Consider the following 22,888-nt stretch of genomic DNA (forward strand, 5'->3'; position numbering starts at 1 on the left):
CAAATCGTTACCAAAGCACTTCGGTAAAAATTACGACTCTTTTTTGTGTTCCCGTAGAGCTAGGAACACGAAGAATTTTGCTATATTCTGGTAATTTTGACCATATTTTTTTCTCTGAGAGCAAATATTGTTATATGTATTTATATTTTTACCTGTGCAAGTCCCTTACTTAGATGAGCAACGAAAAGTAAATATGGACTTGTTCTAGCTGCTACTGGAGATAATAAGTTGCATATTGACCCAATTATAGTATTCATTAAAATCAATTTTTTGACACCAAAGCGTTCGCATAGAAGACCGCCAGGAAAAATAGTAATAACAAAGCCAATGAATGTTGAACTTAAAATCAAACCTTGAAGTTCTGTATCCCAAGAAAACTCCGCTTCTCTCTGTAAACAAAGTATTTAAAATAATTTTTCTTCACATTTTCGACTCCGTTGCAAGTTAAGAAGAAACCATTATACCTATAGAGGGAACCTGCTTGCATCTAAGTATACGCCAAATGGCGGACAAGTTCCCAGCGCAAACGTTTATCAACATCGCCAGTGTTAAAACACGAAGCAGAACTGATTAAAACACAACTCTATTTTTTTAAAAAAAAACTGCCAATAACAACGTTAAAAAACTTCCCAACTTTTAATTATTTTAAACATAACAGTATTAACAAATAAGAACATCATACCAAAGAACAAAACAGAAAAAACATCAGTGGCTTAACTAGATAACCCATCTCTTTTTAATTTATTGTCGTTTTTAAGTAAATGATCTAGTTCATCGCTTTTATCATCCTGCTCTTGAAACGACGTTGCACAGCCTTCTTTTTCCTGGCTTTCTTAAATCGTGTGAAATGAGGAAAATAAAATTTATTGAATAATCAATTAACATGCAATAAGATTTAATAAGAATTAATAAAAATGATACGTAAAAATCGCATCTCATATGCGTCTTTCTATTACTCGCATTTAAAAAAACTGATAAAATAATATATATTGTTTCCTTCAGACGATTTTCTTCTACAGTGAAACTAAAGTAAATTTTTTTTTTGTTTCGTTATTTGATCTGAATTGTTAAGGGCTTGTCAGACGTGCCATTTTTTTGTAGTCCGATCAAATCCAGTGCTCTTGCAACGTCATATATGCTTCTTTTCCAAGAACGAATGTTCTCCTTATTTATCGAAGTTTAGGATTCTAGTAAGACTTCGAAACTATAACCTTTTTTTTTAATAATTCTGTGATATATGTCGTAAAAGTTAGCACGAATTAAATTTCTGCTTGACGTGCTTAACTTTTAATGCTTTTAAATTATTTTTAAAGCATATTTGTATAATTCGATAGAGAAATAAAACGGCATTATACGCAATATCGGATTACTTAAATCCTCTACCATAATGGTCTTTTCTTAACTTACAACGGAGTATAACTAGGTTCGAGTTTTAATAATATTTTTAAACTTTCAATAGTTGCACTTTCTGAAATCTTTACGAGACATTAAATTGAACCATATTTTATAGTGATTCGTATTAAATCTAAAACAAAAATGTATTAACAAAATGTATTAAGGGCGTTAAAATTTGAATGCAAACTACTTTTATCATAGTACTTTTTTATTTTCGTGTTAATATTAAGAATAGAAAACTAGCTTAGAAATATTTTATTGAGAATACCAGGACACACGCTATGTTTGAGCCCAGCCTATGAAGGAGATTAAAACTTAGATGTTCATTTCTTTTCTCCTATCAGGCCACACAATTAATTTTTTTGAATAGCACTGGAAAACATTCTTTTCCCAGTTGTACGAGGTTTTTTTAATGGATCTTAGAATATTTCGTTCCGCTGATTTTAAATCTGCAATCGATTGGCCTCTGCGAGATACAATTTTCGTAAATGATATTTTTAGTCTATTTTTTCGGCGAAATGTACAAACTTAAAAACGTTCTACACAACAAGAGGTCACATAAATGTTGCTGTAAACTTCTAGGGAATTATATTTGTGAATGTAACCAGCTCTATAAACGGGTTTGTGGTTGTATGACGTGGGCGACGCTACTCCACCACCGTGGCTTATCCATAGGTGTTCACTGGGTAACGATAAAAGAGTAGTAATTCTGGCATTTCTGAGGCCAATGGGAAATAGACCCAACCATTAGCCATAGTGCCGGCCATAAGAAGAAACTTCTAGGGAAGTTTGGAAATATCATCAGGATTAAAATACTATATGAACCCCCCATCCATGATGGGAATTGTCATCATAGAGCCACTAAGGGTACTTCCTTATTATGAAAAGTTTCTTTCGTGTCCCAGAAAGCATGTAACCTTACGACAACCTTGTGTTTTAACTTTATTTTCATTGTCACGAAAAGGTTTGCAGTAAAAACCTTTTTTCAATGACGTAAAAATATTGCAATTTCCTACCTTTCCTCCTTAAAGGAAAAGTAAATGATTTTTAAATCTTTTTTAAAAAATATTGTTATTTGGGTTAAAAAACAAGCAAATTGTAAACCCTATTTTTTGCATTTTTGCTTGCTGTCATGATTAGATTAGCAGAAATATTAAGCGAAAACCTTTTTCAAAGGAAACGAAATAAAGCAAATAATAACCTTTTCAGCGAAAATATTAATAAATAATTAGAAAATATTTTGCAAAGGACCTCATTTAAGAGAAAGCAAATAACCGAGCATAAGACCATGTTTTTGGATTGTTTTTTTATGGTCTGCGAAAGTACAATACGAAAAATTTCTTTCTTACATACGAAAGGTTTCTCAACACAAGTATAAGTAATAGTTCTTTTTTAGAAACTTTTCATTCAAACAATCTCATTAAAAAATAAATAAAATTTAAAAAAAAAATTAATCTGGAGTTTAAAATTGACTCTTCAATATTTTTTTACAAATTTTACTTTTTTCTCGAATTTGGCTTTAGGGTTCCCATGCTTTACGGTTCCTTTAAAATGTCTGGCCTTCTCTCGTTCATTTTACCTCATTGCAAACCTAGTTATGGTATAGCAATAAAATATCCGAGAAGAGAAATTTTATTTAAAATATTTATATACAGAAAAAATTCGCCCAACTGTCTATTGTGAGCTAGAGGGTCATCGATATTAAGACTCTACGATTTATGACTAACGAGGAGTGATGGTGAAAATAAAATCAGCATTGTGCACCTACCGCCTTTATTTCCCTGACAAGCTGGTACCCGCTCTAAAACTGGGTGGATTCAAAACCTAAACCCACAGCTTTTTTCATCATATCTTTGGAGTGAATTTAAGAAAATTTTGTTCACAGAACTCGATGTATAGTGTGCAAAATAAAAGACAGACCACACTGAATAGATTTTGATCTAATGATTGAATTTTCACGTTTTATAACTCAATCTTAATTTTTCGAAGGGGTAATCTCATTAATTAGTGCAGGTGATTATTTAAGTTACGAAATTAAACACAAAAATGTGTTTTCCCTGAATACCTTTCATACCTGAAACATACCTTTTTTCCGACGGATTCAGATTTTGAACCCCCAAAATATAGGGGGTAGCCACAATCTGGGGAATATTGTCCCTATAGTTTGATCATGAGGGTGATCCAAAGTTTGGATGCCTCTATCTTAATTTCATATTTTGCATATTTCGCCATATATAGAGACCTTTTTAAGCGAGTTAAAAAATTTTTGAACATAATTTTAAAATTCGTTTATCCAAAAATAATTGCATGCAGAAAATAAACTTCGGTAGATATTTACTACTTTTTATTACGTTATTAAATAAATGCTGGAAATTTTTGAATTATAAGGCATACAACTTTTTATACAATTTTTATGTATGTAATTTTACATGGCAAAATACAAAATCGAGCTAAATCTATCGAATTGTTCCTGTATATATTTAAAATTCGATTTCTCAGAAACTATTCAACCGATTATGCTCAAATTTTGCATTGTGTCAGGTGAAATTACATATTTTAAAAGGATGTAAAAATTTTATACCTCTTAACTTAAATTTTGACACTGCTGTAAAAGATTTTCTCGAAAAAGTTTATAAGTAAGCAGGTATGTAAATATTCAACCATTCCTGAAATTTTGCAGCAGTTTTTTCGTGTCAAGAATTTTTTCTATACATTATCGGCAAAACACTGTTGAAAATAAAAATTTAAAATAAAAAAAGAATGTAAAAGGGACTAATATAAAGAAAAATAAGTCTTTCTAAAGGGGGGGGGGGCTAAAAGTCTGTTTAATTAAAATTTAATTAAGTCGTTCAAAAAATCGGAAGATATTATTTTAAATCTATTCTCTTTCTTTTAACGTCTTATTTGAATTATCAAACAAATATACGTCTAAAATACATAAAATTAAAATGGAAAAGCAATAAATAAAATTTTAAGCAAAGCTCTCTTAAAAACTAGAAAAACTTCCATTAGCCTTATTGTACCGAAACTTTGAGGCAATGCTTAATGTTCAAACTTCAATATCCTTTTTCAATTAAAAATGATAAATAAAAGAAAATGAAATTAAAGAAAAATAAAAGAAAATAAAAGAAAATGAAAAAAAATAATCTCACTAAATTTAACTCTTGAAAATTATTGCAAACCCCTGATTCTTCTCACTCTCAAAATGCTGTCTTAAAAACTGCTGCTTACGTCATGCGCAAATTTGTACTAATATTACGGCTACTGATCATTTACAATCTTGGAGTTTACTTGCTTGATTTAAGTTTAAAATTGAAGTTTCTTAATGATATTCTGTTTTATTCTTCCAAGTTTAAGATGTTTCCCTTTAGTTGATATAAAAAGTAGGTACACTGTTTAATTGCATTTCATTTGCCTTATTAAGTATTTAATTTACACATTGTTATTTGTTTTTTTAAGATTATCAATAATTAATATTAACTTAAGAATTTAAAACTTAAATTTATGCTTGGAACGGCCTTACCCAAAGGATATTAAATGGTTATTATGCTCCCTTCTTAATTTCAGTAAGTTTCAAGTAAACACTGAAACTATAATTTAAATTTAATTATCAATACTTTCATTTATTACTGTTATTACTATTTTACCTTAATTTTTTATTTTATTTATGAGTTGCCGATAGATTTAAGTAAATAGCATTTACAATACATTTATAGTTATTATAAAAAATGGAAATTAGCACTAACGTTAGTTAGATTTACAGTAATACCAAAATATAGCCCAGCAAATAAAAATAATATTTCAGAAATTGAAGATTTATCCACATTAAAAAGTTTTATGAGGTTCCAGACTACTTATCAGGATTTTAAAATAGAAACTGTGTATCACTATAATTTGAATCTGATTTTTTCCAAACGTAGCATTTATAATATTTTCTTAACCCACTTTCGAGTGTATCCATAGCTAGAAGATTGTATTTGTAATTTCGGTAACTTTCCGATTAGCTTAAGCACTTTTAATTTCAAGACAGGATAATACATGTTTTATTCGTTTTCTAATCACCATAAGTAGAATTGATTGCTTATAGGAATAATTGTGATTCATTTTGAAATTGGAATTCATTTCAGAAATTTGATTTCTATAATTGATCAAAAATCATCGAATACTGTCAAGTTTCGAATAATAGCCATTAAAATTTTTGTGACCGGTACTAGGACACCCTGGTTCAGTTTGTATTAGGCGATAGTTCGGGCTCAACATGGAAGATAACGTGATCGATTGTGCTAATTGATGGATTGCTTCTACCACAAAATTTTCGGAACTTGAATGTAGTTTATCTATTGATTCGACTTCATATTTATATATAGTGCGAAACAAAATTACTCGTCTTAAATAACTTTCAATCTAATAAGTAAATGGTTTACGTCTTGAGTCTCAATTCTTTTTTTGTTCGAGGACCTAATCTTGTACATGCTAATTAATTTATACAAACGATATTTTAAGTTACAAAACAAGAAGAAAAAAAAAACGATTTTTTTTCTCCAATGGATTTGAATTTTTGATCCTAAAAATATGGAAGGTAGTCAATATTTTAAAAGTTTTACAGCCTGAAAATATTGCCAAAGTTGTTTAAGCAGGAGAGCGATTGAATGTTTGGATCTCTTAATGTTAACAAAGCTTTGAGTATTTCGCTGTATTTGAAGAGCTTTTTTAAGCGAATCATGAAGTTTTTGCACACTATTATAAGATTCGTTTATCCAAAGATAATTCTATGCAAAAAATAACTTCAAATAAATATTATTTTTTATTTTATTTACTAATTGTCGAAAACACTTTGCATTGCAAAATATAGAAATTTTTTTCCATAATTTTTAAGAAAGTAATTTTAAAATCAAAATGAGAAATTTGAATGAAATCGGACTAATAGTTTCTAGGTAGTCAAATTCCAAAAAAAAGCTATTTATAGAAAATTCGATTTCTGAAGAACACTTCGATTGATTTCATTCAAATTTTAAATTTTTGATTTGCTTTAAAAGTTATACAATACGAAATTTGCAAAAAGGAATTTTAACATTAAGTGATTCAAACTTTCAACCGCTCTCCTTCATAAACTGTTGATACCATATTTTGCAGATGGCAGGTGCTTCTCCTGTTTTAAGGGTCTAGGAACTGAATCCCTCATAAAGTTAGACATTCAAACAAATAAGATCGATTAGTATTATGTACATTAAAATCCGATCAATAGATAAAATATTTTCAGGGTTTTCCCTTTTTTGCGCCCTGTTTATACATAAGTGCATACATCGTTATTACATAGCGCATATATGCGTACATATATTGAACATATATAAATTGTGTATATACGTACAAACGTACGGGCGTACAAATATACCCACATTTACATAGATACATATATATGTTACGGGCAATGTAATTATTTACGTCAGTATTCATAATGCTTAGTTATTATGAATAATGACCATTAAAATTGGGCAATTTGATAAATTTGAATTACTTTACGATAATTTCTCACATTGCCCGGTCATTATAAATACCGCTATTATTTCTTTGGGCACTTTGATTAATTGACCGCAATGGGACAACCACGTGCGTGTGGTGTGATTCTGGCTGGCCAATGTTCACCGGTGAATGTTGACAATCAAATTAGTCGCTTTGGTGAATGTCCAAAATATTTATTACATCCAATTTGATACTAATTTATTCGTGGATATAATTACATTTATTCGATATTTTAATACTTACTGACGATAGCTTAGAACAAACATCAGTGTTTGGAGTATCGGGCAAATATATACCGGGCAATGGCCCTTGACTTTAAAAAAATATCCGTGTAGGGTATACCGGGCAGTGGCACTTGACCTTAAAAAAACATCAGTGTAGGGTATACCGGGCAGTGGCACTTGACCTTAAAAAAACATCAGTGTAGGGTATACCGGGCAAATGTATACCGGGCAGTGGCACTGAACCTTAAAAAAACATTAGTGTAGGGTATACCGGGCAAATGTATACCGGGCAGTGGCACTTGACCTTAAAAAAACATCAGTGTAGGATATACCGGGCAATGGCACTTAACCAGACCTAGTGTGACTAGACCTTTGGTAAATGTCCGAATTATATACTAGATCTAGTGCCACTTTTGCTATAACTTAAATGTTTGAAAAAAATTAAACAAAGCGTTTGAATCAATTTTGAACTGATACCGAAATTATTGCTTTAAAATTAAAAAATAAAAAAATAAAAACTGCGCCAGATAAGAGTAATTGAAGTAGTTGCTTTATACAGCGCATGTGCGGGAAAAAATTTTAAAAAAATTATGCAGGTGCATCTAAAAGTGGATGAATATCCCAAGACACCCTGTGGCTGTGTGTGACACAAATTGCCCACTTGACTTTTAGCATTATACATAATGACCGGGCAATGTAATAATTGCAACATAATTTATCATTTTGTCATATCCTTTTGGGCACTTTTTAAATTGCCCGCGCATTATAAACAATGCCCAATTATTTACATTGCCCGTGACATATACATTATATATTCATATAAAGTATGCGTGTATCTGCATATATGTGAATTAACGTACATAAGATTATGCATACTTATATATACTACTTAAAGTATATATACGTATGTACAATACGCAAAAAATAAATGGACCATTCTAAATAAGTTTTCATCTAATGATCGTATCTTCACATTCAAGGACTCAATCTTAAAGGTTCGAGAGGATGACATATATGCTAATTACTTAGTGCCCACGATATTTAAAGTTACGAAATCAGACACAAGATACTTTCTCTGAACAAACATACCTTTTTTATGGTGTTTCTTGGGTTTTTGACTCTCAAATTATAGGGGTGGCCGTAATCTGGAAAAAAATAGTCCCAATAGTTATAGTCAGAAGAGCGGTTCAAGGTTTGTACCCCTTAATGTTAATATGTTTTACGTATGAGACCACATCTTGAGAGCATCTTAAATTAATTTAAAATTTTCTTGCACTCAATTAAAAAATTCGTTTGTCCAAAGCTAATTCCATGCAAAATATAAATTTTAGTCAAAATAATTGTTTTTAATTATTTTATTCAATGATAGTCTAAAAAATTTTGAATTTAAGTTAAACAATTTTAAATGGCAAAGCGCAAAATTTGAACGAAATTAATCGAATAGCTCTTAATAATGTGACTTTTTCAAAATTCAATTTTCAGGAACTATTCGATCCATTCTACTCAAATGTTGTATTTTGCCATTTAAAATTTCCTTCTTTAAAATGTCATAAAAAATTGTGTACTGTAATAATCAAAAATTTTTTGGCTATTATAAAATAAAATTTTAAAAAAGTAAATATTTACTAAAAGTTATATTTTGCAAAGAATTATCTTTGGATAAATGAAATTTATGTTTGTATGCAAAATTATTTTAATTCGTTTTAAAAGTTCTCAAGACATGGTGAAATACTCAAAAAGTCAAATTAACATTAAGGAGTCTAAGCTTTGGACTCAGACCTCACTATTGGGACGATTTATTTCGTTTTGCGAATACACGTTGGACGGCTCGTTTGACCAACCTATTATTAGGACCATATTTCCCAGAGTGCGGCTACGCCCTATATTTTGTGGGTCAGAAATGTGCATCCGTCGAGAAAAGGTATGTTTTTCAGAGAAAGTACGTTTTATTTTTGTCTAATTTAATAACTTAAAATATGGTTTGCATTAATTAATTAACATATTTGAGATCCTTTGAACCCTTAAGATTGAGTTCAAGAACGTAAATATCCGATCATCTCGCAGTAGAGTGAACTTTAAGACACTGTTCCCAGTAGAACACCGAAGTCAAGGATCACGGTCAGTGTGTGGATGGGTGATCACTTTGATCAACCTACAAAGGATCCAAAGGTGTGCGGTATCTATCCTAATTAAACTTTTCAGCCATTAAGATCTCGATTTCACTCGCAGGTCGTCAAGCCATCCATCCCCTCTGCAGAGGATCAAAATTGTGTTGACATGTCTTCATATCATCCTCAGGAATGTTTCCCAACTCTACACCAATAGCCCATTGTTCATCGTTAGTACGACATAGACCAACAAAAACAACCGATCATTAGATCAAAAAATTTTCAGAGTGGTCTGCTTTTTGTTTTCAACAAATAATTTATTCATTCTACGTTCATATGACATACAATGTACTCACGTGTGCATGTACTATATGCATGTACTATTTAATAACAATGTTATTCATACAACGATATTTAAAGTGACCACATAAATATAATTATATACTGCGTGTGTATGCATGTATTTTTACTTATACGTGTGTATGCATGCATTTTTATTTACACGTGTATATGCACCTGTATACATATAATGTATGCATGCGTTCCTGTATGTACAATATACGTTTGTGTCCATGTACGTACATACAATTCATGTGTATATGCATAAAATTTCATTCAATATACGCAAGTACGCTCACAAAAATTTCCTCTTATTTTTCAGAGAAAGGAGAATATCTGACGAGGAAGTAATTTATTTTAATGAGGATTGTTTCGCTAATTCCTTCATGTTAAATATGTTGTATATTCACTGGTGGTTATTATACCTATAATATCATTTGTTTATGTATTGACGAAATAGTTGATTATGGTGTATCAGTTTTGTATTAGTCACTAATGGTTATTATACAAATAATATTTTTATATAACAAAATACCTAATATAATTATGACATATCTGATTTGTACTAATACACTTGTCATATACTAATTGTTATGATAATCATAATATTTATTTGCTGTTTTGTGTTAAAAAAATATGTTTGGAGCTTCTACATTCATTAAACGATTTCTTTTAAAAAATATTTTGTTATCATTACGTTTCCTACATTTATCATATCATACATATTAAGTAAGAGATAAATAATCAGTTGCATTTTATTTATTTTGACAGAAGAAGATATTTAATGTTAATTTTCTTTGATATACAAAAAACTGAGCATTTTTGCACTCATCAAAACTTCTCACACCGCATAAATTTCCGAATAAGAAAGACGAAAATATGCAGACTCTCTTTAAGTATTACATATGTTCTATTTATTTTATGTTTTCATTAATCAAATCGTCAAATAAAAAAAATTTCATATTAAACGATATTTTAACTTGTAAATCTCTAAGTTCTAAAAGCAAAGTAAGTCAGGCTGATAAAAAATGACTGTTTTCCCCAAAATAATCAAGCAAAATAGATGGAAAGGAGAATTTTTCTCGGATTGAGAAGCTATAAGAAGTAAAATATAAAACGAATAATGAAACGCGCCGTCACACAATCGTGGAAGAGATGACATCACGTTCAGAATGACGTTTTAGCTGACGTACAGTATTAAATTGCATTGTCAATGAAAATCTCATGACAAGGTAGATTTTAGATGACCATACGAAACGCTGCGAACGGAAACCTTATAATTATGTAGATTTAAGATGATTTTCACCTTAGAACTAGCTTTATTCAAGGTTTTCTTTTCTCGCTTGAAAACCCTAAGACAACCTCGTTTTAAGGTTGTTATGTGGAAGGTTGTTTCCCAAGGTTTTGGATTAGGGTAATGTGCGTAGAATAGAGCAGATTGTCGCAAACCTCGTTTTAAGGTTAGAAGGTTTACACGAAAACCGTGTGAAAAACCCTTTTTAGGTTTACATGAAAAGGTTTTTGTTGGGTGAATAAAACCTTATTTTGCTATCTGGGTGTGCTTCTGAACAAATCCTAGTAAGGAATTGCCACTAGTTGCGTACGATTAAAATTTCGGGCATGGACTCAGAAGCAGTTTTTATCTTGATGATGTTTCTTAACTCTATTAGAAGTTGCCTATTGAAAGTAAATCGTTATTAGCTTTGTCAGTTAGAATGTTGCAAATTGTTATCATTTTGCTTAATTAAAACCTTATTGTTTTCCCCAGTGTAATTCACATTAATAATTACTTTAGTAGTATATAAATCAAGTTTAAAAAAAAGAATGTTTTACTTTTCATTTTTTGATTATAATAGTCATACGTTACTAGAGTTTTAATGCTTATTGAAAATAAAAAAATATTTTGCTTTGTCAATTTGAATGTTGTAAATTGTTATTAGTTTGCTTTATCAAAGCCTATTTGCTTTAAATTTAAATGAAAAGAAAGTTGTGATAATCACATTTTCTAGGATGCTTGTCTCATTTCTCAGGTAAGGACACTCCGCTTCGTTATTACCAATTGATCGACTTCCTGTATTGTTCACCATGCCCACTATTGCAAAACTCAAATTCAAACGCTGTGATTCTGTCACAATGGATGAAAGGAAAATCAGAAAAGTTATCACATATCTTCTTTGAAAGACAACACCTGCAATATTAAAAGTAAATACCAGCTTTCTTACAATTTATACATGAAAATTAAAAGCATAATCCAGTTATGTTATTTAATAATTCTACACTGTAAAAACTGCGATATAATAGGTCCTCGAATAAATTCTTAAACAACTCAAAAAATCGTGTGAAGAAACATTTTGTTCGAGGACCAAATCGAGAGTTCATATACGATTTAATGGGAGTAATTCAAGTCTGAACACTTATAATAGAATTAGCTTACACACAATTCTCACTCATTTACGCAAAACGCGAATTATTTTCCCTTTCAAAAACACCCATGTGTTGGCGCGCATCTTTTTTTTATCACTAGAAATTAGCGTTTGTAATCGAGAACTCCTAAGTGAGACTTTGTTGTTGATAGTGAGTTGTTGAGATTTGACTGAATGATTTATTGATCACCGTTGAAATAGGTACGTATTTTAACGACATGTTTTCAATTGTGAAACGAGAAAAATTACAATTAACTTTTTATATTTCTGTGAACTATATTAATTGATTTTAACATTGTGGGGGCACAGTTAACGACTATGCCAATCTTCGTCTATCAAAAGGTACCTTGCGATTGAATCGAGTTAGCATGTGTTATATACCAGTGAATTGATGTTTAATAATCGTAGTGGTAGTTACACCATAATACTAGTTACCATAATACTAGTTAGCCATAATAATAGTTCATCGAATTATCAGGGATAGAATTTGATGAACTGATACCACTAGTTGCTGTACTTGTGAAAGACCGGAAGAGCTGGATTAAGATCACTAGGTTTTTATTTAAGTGCTGAATGTCGCTCCTGTGTTGCCTTTAGCAGTCGAGTGTATGCGTTGTGTGTGTGAGAGTGAAACTGAGCAGCAACAGCGTGAGGAGGTGGATAATGATGCAGTCACAAGTAGCAAGTCAATTGTTCAGTATGGATCATCCATCGAAGTAGGCGTTACCAAATCAAAGTAGGCGTTACTGCGTGTTCAAATCACGTCAGGAGGTCACCAATGTGGGGGCGGTGTTAACGACTATGCCAATCTTCATCTATCCAACAAAAGGTCCCTCGTGATTGAATCAAGTTAGCATGTATTATATACCAATGAATTGATGCTTAATAATCGTAGTGGTAGTTACGCCACAACATAAATTCAATTAGCTTCCGTTTTGTTAAGCTAACGAAAATTGGAAAAATAAATGTTCACACTTGTCTTACTTGTGGTAAAATATCTACCCTTACTTCCATAAGTTTTCGTTCATTTCTTTTTCCATTGAAATTGAATGAAGGAATACCTAGCGTAACTTTATTTTTTCAGTACGTTAAACTTTACCGAACAAAAAAATCTGAAACAAAACATAAAGCAACGGTAGAGATTTCTTCAAAGGGCTGAATCAAGAATCTAATATTTTAAACAAGTGTCAAAAATATTTCATTTTAATAAATAATTTAAGTTGACATATCAGGAATATTTTTAGCAATCCGATAATTATTTAAAGCTACTTTGTACTATAACAACAATCTTTTGCCGAAAAAGTTACGTAATATTTACAGTCTGTAAAAAGTAATAATCATAATTCATTTGAATTAAATTTGCATAAAAAAACATACATTTATTACATCACCTTCTAAAAGAGGCCTTTATTATTAATGATTGAAATTAGACTACCATCAGTTTTTATCTCGAGGATTCTGCTATCATAAAATTTAATTCTTAATTAAAACAAAAGAATTCCATTTCCAGATTGATGATAAGAGATCATGCATTACGGACCCAGTGAATAGGTTTCATAAAAAAATTGTAAAAAGTCTATTAATAAAAGAAATAAATTGTGACCTTTATAATCATCACATTAGAAAGAAGAAAACAGATAGAAGGAACAAAATATATGAGGAAAGGATGAAATGAAAGTTAACGAGAAAATGAACCTTAGTATGTAAACACAAAAAAGCGTGTAAACAAAAATTACAGAATAGGGAATTTTGTTTTTGATATTTTTGTATGAAAAGCAATTTTTGCTTCAAATCGTACTAAAGACAAAAATCCACAACGTCACCGAAAGTTATAATTAACCAAATTTTAAATACATTCAATTATTTTTATACCACTTAAGTACTATTATAAAAATTCTCCAACATTATATGTTATAAAGCTTCATTAATGCAATCATCACGTCTCTCAAGCCCTATGTTTTTAAAATTGTGAAGATTTATTATGAAACTAGGAGGCTACGCCCCCTGCTCGCTGCCGCTCGCCAACCCCCGGAACTGCTTTTGCAGTTCATTTCGGATTGCTTTGCAATCCGATGCTCACTTTGCTCGCTCATTGGATACGTTCTTAACCTCTAGCTTTTGTATACTTTTTTGAACACTGAAGTTCCGAAAAGTTTTCACTGTAGAAAATTCTAAACCTGTGCATTTCAATATTAATTTGAAATTGCAAACAGTTCACATATTTTTCTTAATCACACTATTCTAAATTTCAGTTGTTGAGAAAAGTAACTGTTGTAAGTTTTGTTTTAAAGTCTTTCCCACCAGAGGGCTAAAACCATGTGTTGTAAAACAATATGAAATAGTACTGAAAGCCGGATGTAAAGCATCTGCTTCGATGAAGATAATTTTGTGAGAATTTTTTTAATAATTCGGTGAGAATTCACCCGATTAGACATATGATGCTCACTACGTGCTCTTGCGCGCCGAAGCCTATCAATTAAAACGTATTAGCGTTTTATATAATTCGCGATCGCAACGCTCGAGTACGCCGTCTATCGGGAGCCTGTAAATATCAGACATTAATTTATCACGGTTTCATTTAGTTCCATCAAAGTCATCGGCCATGACGGACGCCATTTTCTTAGCAGCAAAAAAAATCAAAATTTCCCTAAGGAACAGCTGAAGAACTTGAAAAAACTAACCAGAACATGCCGAACATTGAAGCAGAACACGCCAAGCATTTGAAGAACAATTTCTTAATAATTTTTACCTTTCTATTACCAACAACATAACTTACAATTTCATGATCACTTGCTGTTACAGATGTGTATATTGCGGTAAAATAATTTCTTCTGTCTTCAATTCATTACAAATTAAAATGAAGTCAACATTGCTTTCGTCATTCCAATAAAGAAATGTGAATTCAGAACGTCAAGAACTGCAATAGTTATAGAATTCTTCTTTATTTTAGAACAGTATATATTTCTGTATCTATATAATTCGGAAAACAACAATAAAGAATCAACCAAATTACTTGAAATAGTGTCATTTGTAAATAAAACTTTCAAACGAAGAACATTTCATTTGGAACTCTACGGATTTATAATGAAGGTAAGTGTTATGATTTTTATAATAAAAAATTAGCTTGTAAAACTTTTTTTTCTTATTTGATGATAGTTTTCAACAGAATGGTTTCTTACGTCTGATTAAGAACTAAAAGAAAAGAAACTATATGAAAGTTTTTATTTCAAAGTAAAGAATTCTTAAAATCGTTTTTTATCCTAAGAATTCTTTATTTTCCGTTTTATAGTTTATAATTTTTTGATAAAAATTGTTGTCAAAATACTTTTTTTGAAAACATAAATGGTATAACATTATGTGTTTATGTATACTTCATGCATATTCTAATGTTTCAAGTAATATGATTCAGAAAAGTATGAATAAAAATTCGGTACTTATGTATTAACGCCACAACAGCTACAGATTTGGCTGTTTTTAAGTGCCGCCAATCTACACCTAAAATTTTTGTGACAAATCATAAAACGAAACACTTTATTTAAAATAAAAGTAGTTTATCGGATTTCGGTGGACAATGGGCAAAATATTTCGCACCAGAAAAAATAAAATTGCATCTTGTTCTATTTTTGGCAAATCCCAAATCGCATTTTCGTAGCACTAAAAAATGGTAACAAAAGTTGAAGAACAAATCATTTTGGAATTCTTCTGATTTATAAAGCAGGTAAGTGTTAATTTTTATAAAATAAAAAATTTTACTTTTAAGTAGTTTTTTTCTTGATGATAGTTTTCTATAGAATGGTTTTCTACGTCCGATTATGAATCAAAAAAGAAAAAACATGAAAGTTGTTTATTTCAATATAAGGAATTTTTAGAATTTTTTTGTTTTTTTTTTTGTTTTGTATCGTAAGCATTCTTTACTTCACGTTTTTCAGTTTCTAAATAATGATTTTTATTAAAACTTGAAATTTTTTGATAAAATTACTTGTCAAAAAACTTTATTTACAAAATTAAATCTCATAAAATTATGAGGCTTATGTATACTTTTTGTTCATTTTAATGTTTGAAGTAATATGATTCTTAAAACTATGGAATGTGAAGTTTAAATAGGCCTTTCAGGTTATATCATTAAATTTAGTAAAACTATTTCTCAGGCATTAGGTTTTAACTCTAATAAGAAGATACATATTTTTTTCTGTTCATTTACAAATATTTTTCAGATGTGTTTTGGATGTTCCTTCTGTAAAAAAAAATATATATACCATCTTGTTTTCGGTTGTATAAGAAGGGATATCAAACATTTTTCTTTTTTAAATTTAATAAACCACATTAAAGAAGGAACGTTACAATGCTACACGCTACATTAAAGACGTCTCCAGAGTAACTGAATGACGGTTCATATAGAAATCGCAGGTATGCGTCTCATACAACAACGCCCCCTATAGTTCGTTGCGATCGCGAATATTGATTAGCCATATGATGCTCACTACGTGCTCTTGCGCGCCGAATCCAATCAATTGGGTATAATATAAAAAAGACACAACTACTTCCACTTAGTAGGAATAACATTTACCATGACGCAATGCTAAATTCTTTGCCACTATCCACATAAATGCCACTATCCACATAAATCAATTATTAATCAAAAATCGAATATCAATTACTTTTCTTTATAATGCAATAAAATCTGGCGAGCAGCTATTTAAACGATCAAACACTTCGTTTGCTTATTTGTGGCTTGAAGTTAGGCTCGCAGAGAATGCCGTTCATGGGTTAAATTTAGTAGGAATAATACAACCTGTGACGTAGGCTATAGTAAACCCAATTAAAAATGAAAACTGTTGCCAGCGCGAGAAAAGAAATATCATCGGTTTTATTGATACATACGTACGTATTAGCGTTTTATATAATATAGATTGTAAAATGAATATCGAACTTATTTTTCAGAACTTTCAGATTCCTTTACAAGTCTTCAATAATTAAGAATCAAGAAATCTTGACAAACATTACACCCATTTCAATACACAATTGCTTTACTTCAAAACAAAACACATTATAAAATAAACTTCATCCAATTGTGAAAACATTGTACAAGTACATTCTTACCTTCATTGTTTAACATGATACATGAAAATCTTGGTAATCTTTTGTTGAAACACAAGAAAAAAATACATATTTATATTTTTGTTAGATTTATACAAATAAATAAATTTTTATTCTTTATTGTAAAAGCAAAAGTTGAATTAGTGTTTTGACAGTATTCAATAGTTATTGAATCCAAAAAAGCAATGCTTTTAAACATAAGGGTTTATCAACCCAAATTTGGTTCAAAAGATTATTAACTTTCAGTTAGTAGGCAAAGAAAAATAGATGTTTTATTTATTTACGTATTAATTTATCTGGATTATTGTTAGAAAAAGATTGCATTATTTTAATCCCTTGCTAAACTTACTTAGCGTAGTTTTACTTGCATATCTTGCAATAACTTCTAGACAAAAATCTAAACCTTATGTTTTTATAGAATTGAAAAATATGCGAATAAAAAGAAATATCAGAAGTGTCTCGTTTTATGATCTCATTAAGCGTTAAACTATTTTTAACTGAGAGTAGATACATGTGTTAAAAACGTATTAATTATAAATAAAATTTCAAGCATCGATAAACTTAATAAAATGGAATTTTACGAATGAAATATTCACTAGTACATGTTTATGATTTATTTAAAGTCTGGCGGTTTATTAACAATATAAAAAGGTAATAAATACCCTCTGAAGTGAAGCGCTAAATTTAAATTGGTAATAATGTATACAATCCCTCGTAACCCCAACAACAGTTATTTGAAAAAGTTCTTCCAGTTTACCGTTTACAAACCAAATCAGATTACAATAATCTTCTAACTTAAAATTGCAGCGTTAAAAACAAAAATTGTGGAAAATTTTAACTTTTTGTGTTCCTTCACGAATAAATCTTGATTTATCAATAATATCAGGTGCCTTTTTACGAAAAGTGGTACTGAACCAAATGCAATGAAATAGATGATAATTTTACATGTTCAACTTTGAGATCAAATTTTTTTTATAATCATATATAACATTAACTCCAATATTACTATATATTTTTCAGGAGTCTAGAGCTTTCTAGTGTTATATTGCATTTATCTAGTGCTAAATATTATCGTTGTGCTACCTGGGTAGGTATTAAGGGCCTTATTTCCTAGTAAATATATCAGGAAGGAGGCAATGAGCAGGCATGGGAATGAGCAAATATTCTTTAACAACCAGCTAGAATTCGCAGTCAATTTATAAATAATGACAGGCAATATTTTGGGGACCAAGTTGTTTTATGTTAAGTTTAATAAAAAAATAATAAATTAAAAAGGACTAAGGAATTCTAAAGTAAAATAGTTACGTAAAAGACTGATTTTCAGCATCGTTAATCTATACAAAATCAATTTTAGCTGTTTTTTTCTCTTTTTTTGTAAATGAAATATTCAGAAATAAATGTCTGCCTAGAATTATTAGTAAAATTATAGGAAAATTCCGGACGCTTATGAATAAATGTAAATTTTTATTTTCAACAGATTGAGGCAAAGAATAAATATAGATTCAATATTATTCGAACTATTTAAGAGGTTATACATATTGGAAACTAATTTCAGTACAATATGTCAAACTTTTTAATTAAGAAGGAAAACGAGAGTTATGAGTTAAGAAAATTATTTCTCAGAGGCACTTTCTTATATTTGTCATTATTATTTTCATTTTTTGTATGATTGTGTAAAGATATGTTGCTCGGACTAATTTTTTATTATATTTATAATAAGTTATTTTATAACTTATATTTTTAATTTATTTTTCATAATTTTTATTTTATAATTTTGTTATATTTAAATTTTTTATAGTATTTATTAAATTTTTAATTACTAATATTACATTAGATTTACTATTTTCTATTCAAATAATTTTAAATGCCGAAGTTATTTAAATTTAGTTACGCAAATACGCCCGCAACGTATGACCACGCTGATATTCCATTTCTATATGCATGAATGATATTATATTAGTATCACCCTGCATATCATTAAGAATAGTTTTAAGATTAAATGATATTTCAAGTATCTTTCATATCATCATCGTATCGTCTGGTTTAAGCGATATAAAAATAATACTAAAAAAGTTTTATCGATTATTTTTTCAGCAAACGATCACGGGTGCATTTTTGTAATCATTTTTGATCTTCGTATTTATATTAATCCTACTATATTAATCATATTGTTAGGGCATATTCGTCCTAGTGGTCTACGTAGTCCCCGTATACTACGCACCCTAGAAGAGTGAAGGCCTCAGCACATAACAAATTAGTAGTCCGACGTCCATAAACTGTAGTCCAATAATAAGAAACATGTCATTTCGTTTTAACTACTAAAGGCTCAAATTTCTTGTTTATGGTAACCCATGTTGAGGATTTCGCTCTTCTAGAAGGTACCGTCACAACTTCCATCTTGAAGCACTAGTGGTTCTCAATCATACCTGTCATCTTCCTGGAAACTCGACGGGTTATCCAAACTGTCAGGTTTATCGCCCTTCAGTTCGCTGCAGATCGTCGATGTGAGATGTGAGGTAATCTGTCAGCTGAGTAGCTCGCCAGTTGATAAGTTACTACAAGCAGCATTCGCTTGTAATTTCCAAAGCTTTTTGTCACGGTTAAGCTCCCTGTAAGACCATGCAGAAGCTCGCGAGTTCTATGAGAGAAACGATCATGAGCTTCGTTATTGAATCTAGTACATTTGTTTTTCTTATCTTCTTTTTTCTTATAACTCCTTTAACTTTCGCGTGTATACTTAGCTGTAAGTTGCATCAAACTTTTACTGCTCGAATTTAATTATTTTTTAAAACATAGTGTTGTTATTGGTCGGATTTTGTTATATTTGAAAACATTAGTTTTATTTTTAGTTGATTTTATTAGATGTGGAGCTATTATTTTATATTGCATAAGATCTTCGTCTTTATGGAAACAATTCATTGTCATCATTTTTCAATACAAATATTTTTTTAATACATTAAATTCACAACTGGGATTGGGAACTAGACCTGAGTCATGTTAAGTTGAGAGTAATTTTCAAGCGTTGCATGTTCTAAATCAGATAAGTTTGCACACGAAGAAGCAAAAAAGTTGAGAAAGAAGTTTCAAATGCTTGAAGAAAACACCATGATATTTTGGTCAACAGTAAAAAGAAGAAAACAAAGACTATAGCTTGCGCTACCAAACGTACCGTGTCTCTATAATTATACGATTTATTTATTCTCATTCTTTGTATTATTTTATTTATTTATTTATTTATTTATTTTTTCGTAAAATTTCAACATAACTTTAAATGGTTTATGGACAATTCCCTTTTTGATTTGTAATCAACAGTAAATATGCAATAAGGGTAAAACTACACAATAAGTTACGAATTGTAATCTATTTTAGTCAAAGTGCATATATTTTATAAGTAACACTTTTTCAAAAAAAAAAAAAAAAAAAAGCACGAGAGAATTAAATTTTTTAGTAGCATTGTATCAAAATTAATTCTTGAGACATTTAAATATAATAACAAAATATGAATTTGATAGTGAATTTTAGAATATTACTTTTACAAACGATAAAAAAATGCCTCATCCCAATTTTTATGTATTTAATAGTTAAAATGTAAACATAAGTTCTAAAAATATTTTTAAAATATCATGTGTCACTTATGCGCTTTTAGAATATTATGAATTACAATTTTTAACATTATGCAGGGTTTTCTGCAATCATTTATCAGGAACATTTTTATAATCTTCACAACAATTGAAGTTAAAAATAGGCATATTTTAGCAAAAAGAAGAAAAAAAAGGAAAAGGTTATCCAAATCAACCAATCATTATGAAAACATTTTCGTTTGTGGCGGAAACTGAGAGGAAGTGAAAAAATCGTTTTTGTTCTTTCCTTGCTTTAGTATTACTTTTCACCCCATGCTGCATTATTTTATTAACTTTCTTTCTGATATAGATTCTTAAAAAGGTTTTTAAAGGGCTGTGATTATGTTGCGGGGCCAAATTCGTTTTTAGGACCGGGTACAGTTCAGGTCCATCATTCTACATCAAGCCCCATAATTAATTCTTAATTCTAAATAGTCGTTATTTTTCCTTTAAAGCCGATATTTTTTTTAAAAAATAAAGTGGTAATTTTGTTAAAAAAAACATATAATTATTGAAATTTCATATACACTGTAAAAAATGATTGTAAATTCTATAGAAAAAAAATATATACAGCAAACAAAACAGAGATTCTTTCTGTTTTCAATCGTTACCCGTGAAATGTAAAAAATTCCTGTGTTTCTGTTCTTTTTTTTATATATATAGACTTTTTCCGCATATTTTCCGGTTCAATTTTTTTTTCTTCACCAAATAGTTTTTCTCTGTTGTTCACCCTATTCATAAACGGATTAAAACTGTCGGTTCAGATTCTAGTTTTTACCGTGCAATATTGCTTACCCTAAGATAACTTAATCTTTTTTTAAAAAAATCATTTTTAGGTTATTTTTCACACTTGTTTTTGCATTTTTTTATATTTAATTTGTTGTTTTGAACATCGTATAAATAAAATTGAGATTAGACTTTATTGTGGAATTGAAATTTGTTTACTTTTATAAGAAGATATTTTGAATTTATCTTCTTAGACAGCCAGACAGGATTTGGTGATGAACATGTGTTTATTTTAATAATTTTTAACATATCTATTTTCTGTTTTGTTCAATAGAATTTTTTTTTTCGAATGAAGAATTTTTTCAGGAAATAAGTAGTTATGAATAATAATATAATCAAAGGGGGCAATAAAGTGGAAATATTATTATTTCTATAATTAAATTTCAGTACTTTCACTTATTATATAAATAAATTATTTAAATATTAAATTAAACTTTTTTGAAATATTTAAATAATTGGTATTAATTATTTAAATGTTTCACAAAATATATAAATAATTTAAATGGGCTTCAGAAGTTAATTAAAATATTTTACTTACCTTCGTTCTTCATATTTAACATCCAGTTTGTGGGAATTAAATAGTATTACACCAAGAAAATGTAAGCAATATAATTTTTTTTCTCTAATAAGTATACCCTTTTTCTTTTTTAATGTCGCGGGTACGAAAACAATTGCACCCAAAATCGGGAGCAAAAAAGAAAAATAACTATCGGCGTAAATATGGCGTCAATTTTAAATGGATTTTTTACTCAGGAATGCTCAGGAAAAATCTGCAATTGAAATATATTCATTACATAACCTCTCATCGAAACCGTCACGGATAATACTAACAAATCAGAAGATAGCTTTTTTTCATTTGAATAATGACGCCTGTTTCTCAAGTGAAAGTTGGTGAATTTGTTTATCGTTAGCATCAATCTATTTTCAAATTCACTCCAAAAAAACTTTCAACTGAGAATGATGCATCGATAATTTTAAATACTGTTCCAAGGGAAATAGAATTTCGGATAAGCGAATAACATGCATTTTTATAACTTTTGTAAATTGAGTTTATAATTAAATCATATTTACGATTGTTTCTTATTTAATTATAAACTCAATTTACAATCATATTTACGATTGTTTTTAAAATATTTAAAAAAATATATATTTTTCACGAAGTTTGTACAAATTCCATTGTATTTTGACAGCTCTCGCATGGTAAATTCTGGGTAGATATCGTAAATTTTATTAAATTTCAAATATTTTTAAGGGTCCATTGGCCAATTTATGAACTTTAATTAAAAAAAAATTTTCTGGAATTTTTCATATATTTTATTGTAAACATCAATCTAGATGTTTAACTTCTCCTGTTAGTTAATAGTCGGAATAATCGC

The 22,888-nt window shown here is 29.5% G+C and overlaps 1 protein-coding gene across 3 annotated transcripts in view; it reads right to left on the reverse strand.

Moving 5' to 3' along the window:
- The window catches only part of LOC107443308 (putative inorganic phosphate cotransporter), a 41,572-nt gene extending 19,388 nt beyond the window's left edge, over positions 1 to 22,184 (reverse strand). The window contains exons 1-3 of one of the 3 annotated variants that reach the window (XM_087161205.1): positions 22,051 to 22,184; positions 11,587 to 11,774; positions 153 to 389 (exon numbers count right to left, since the gene is read on the reverse strand). In XM_087161205.1, coding sequence (XP_087017331.1) covers positions 153 to 389; positions 11,587 to 11,774; positions 22,051 to 22,072 — 447 coding nt within the window. In that variant the 5' untranslated portion in view covers positions 22,073 to 22,184. Of the gene's footprint in view, positions 1 to 152; positions 390 to 11,586; positions 11,775 to 19,532; positions 19,749 to 22,050 lie in introns of those variants that run through there. The other 2 variants (XM_087161206.1, XM_087161207.1) reach the window with 2 other exon arrangements.
- Positions 22,185 to 22,888: the final 704 nt, after the last annotated feature.

The sequence above is a fragment of the Parasteatoda tepidariorum genome, chromosome 4 (genome assembly GCF_982258835.1).
Source record: "Parasteatoda tepidariorum strain Cologne lab strain chromosome 4, Ptep-v5.0, whole genome shotgun sequence".
In the NCBI taxonomy this organism is placed as follows: domain Eukaryota; kingdom Metazoa; phylum Arthropoda; class Arachnida; order Araneae; family Theridiidae; genus Parasteatoda; species Parasteatoda tepidariorum.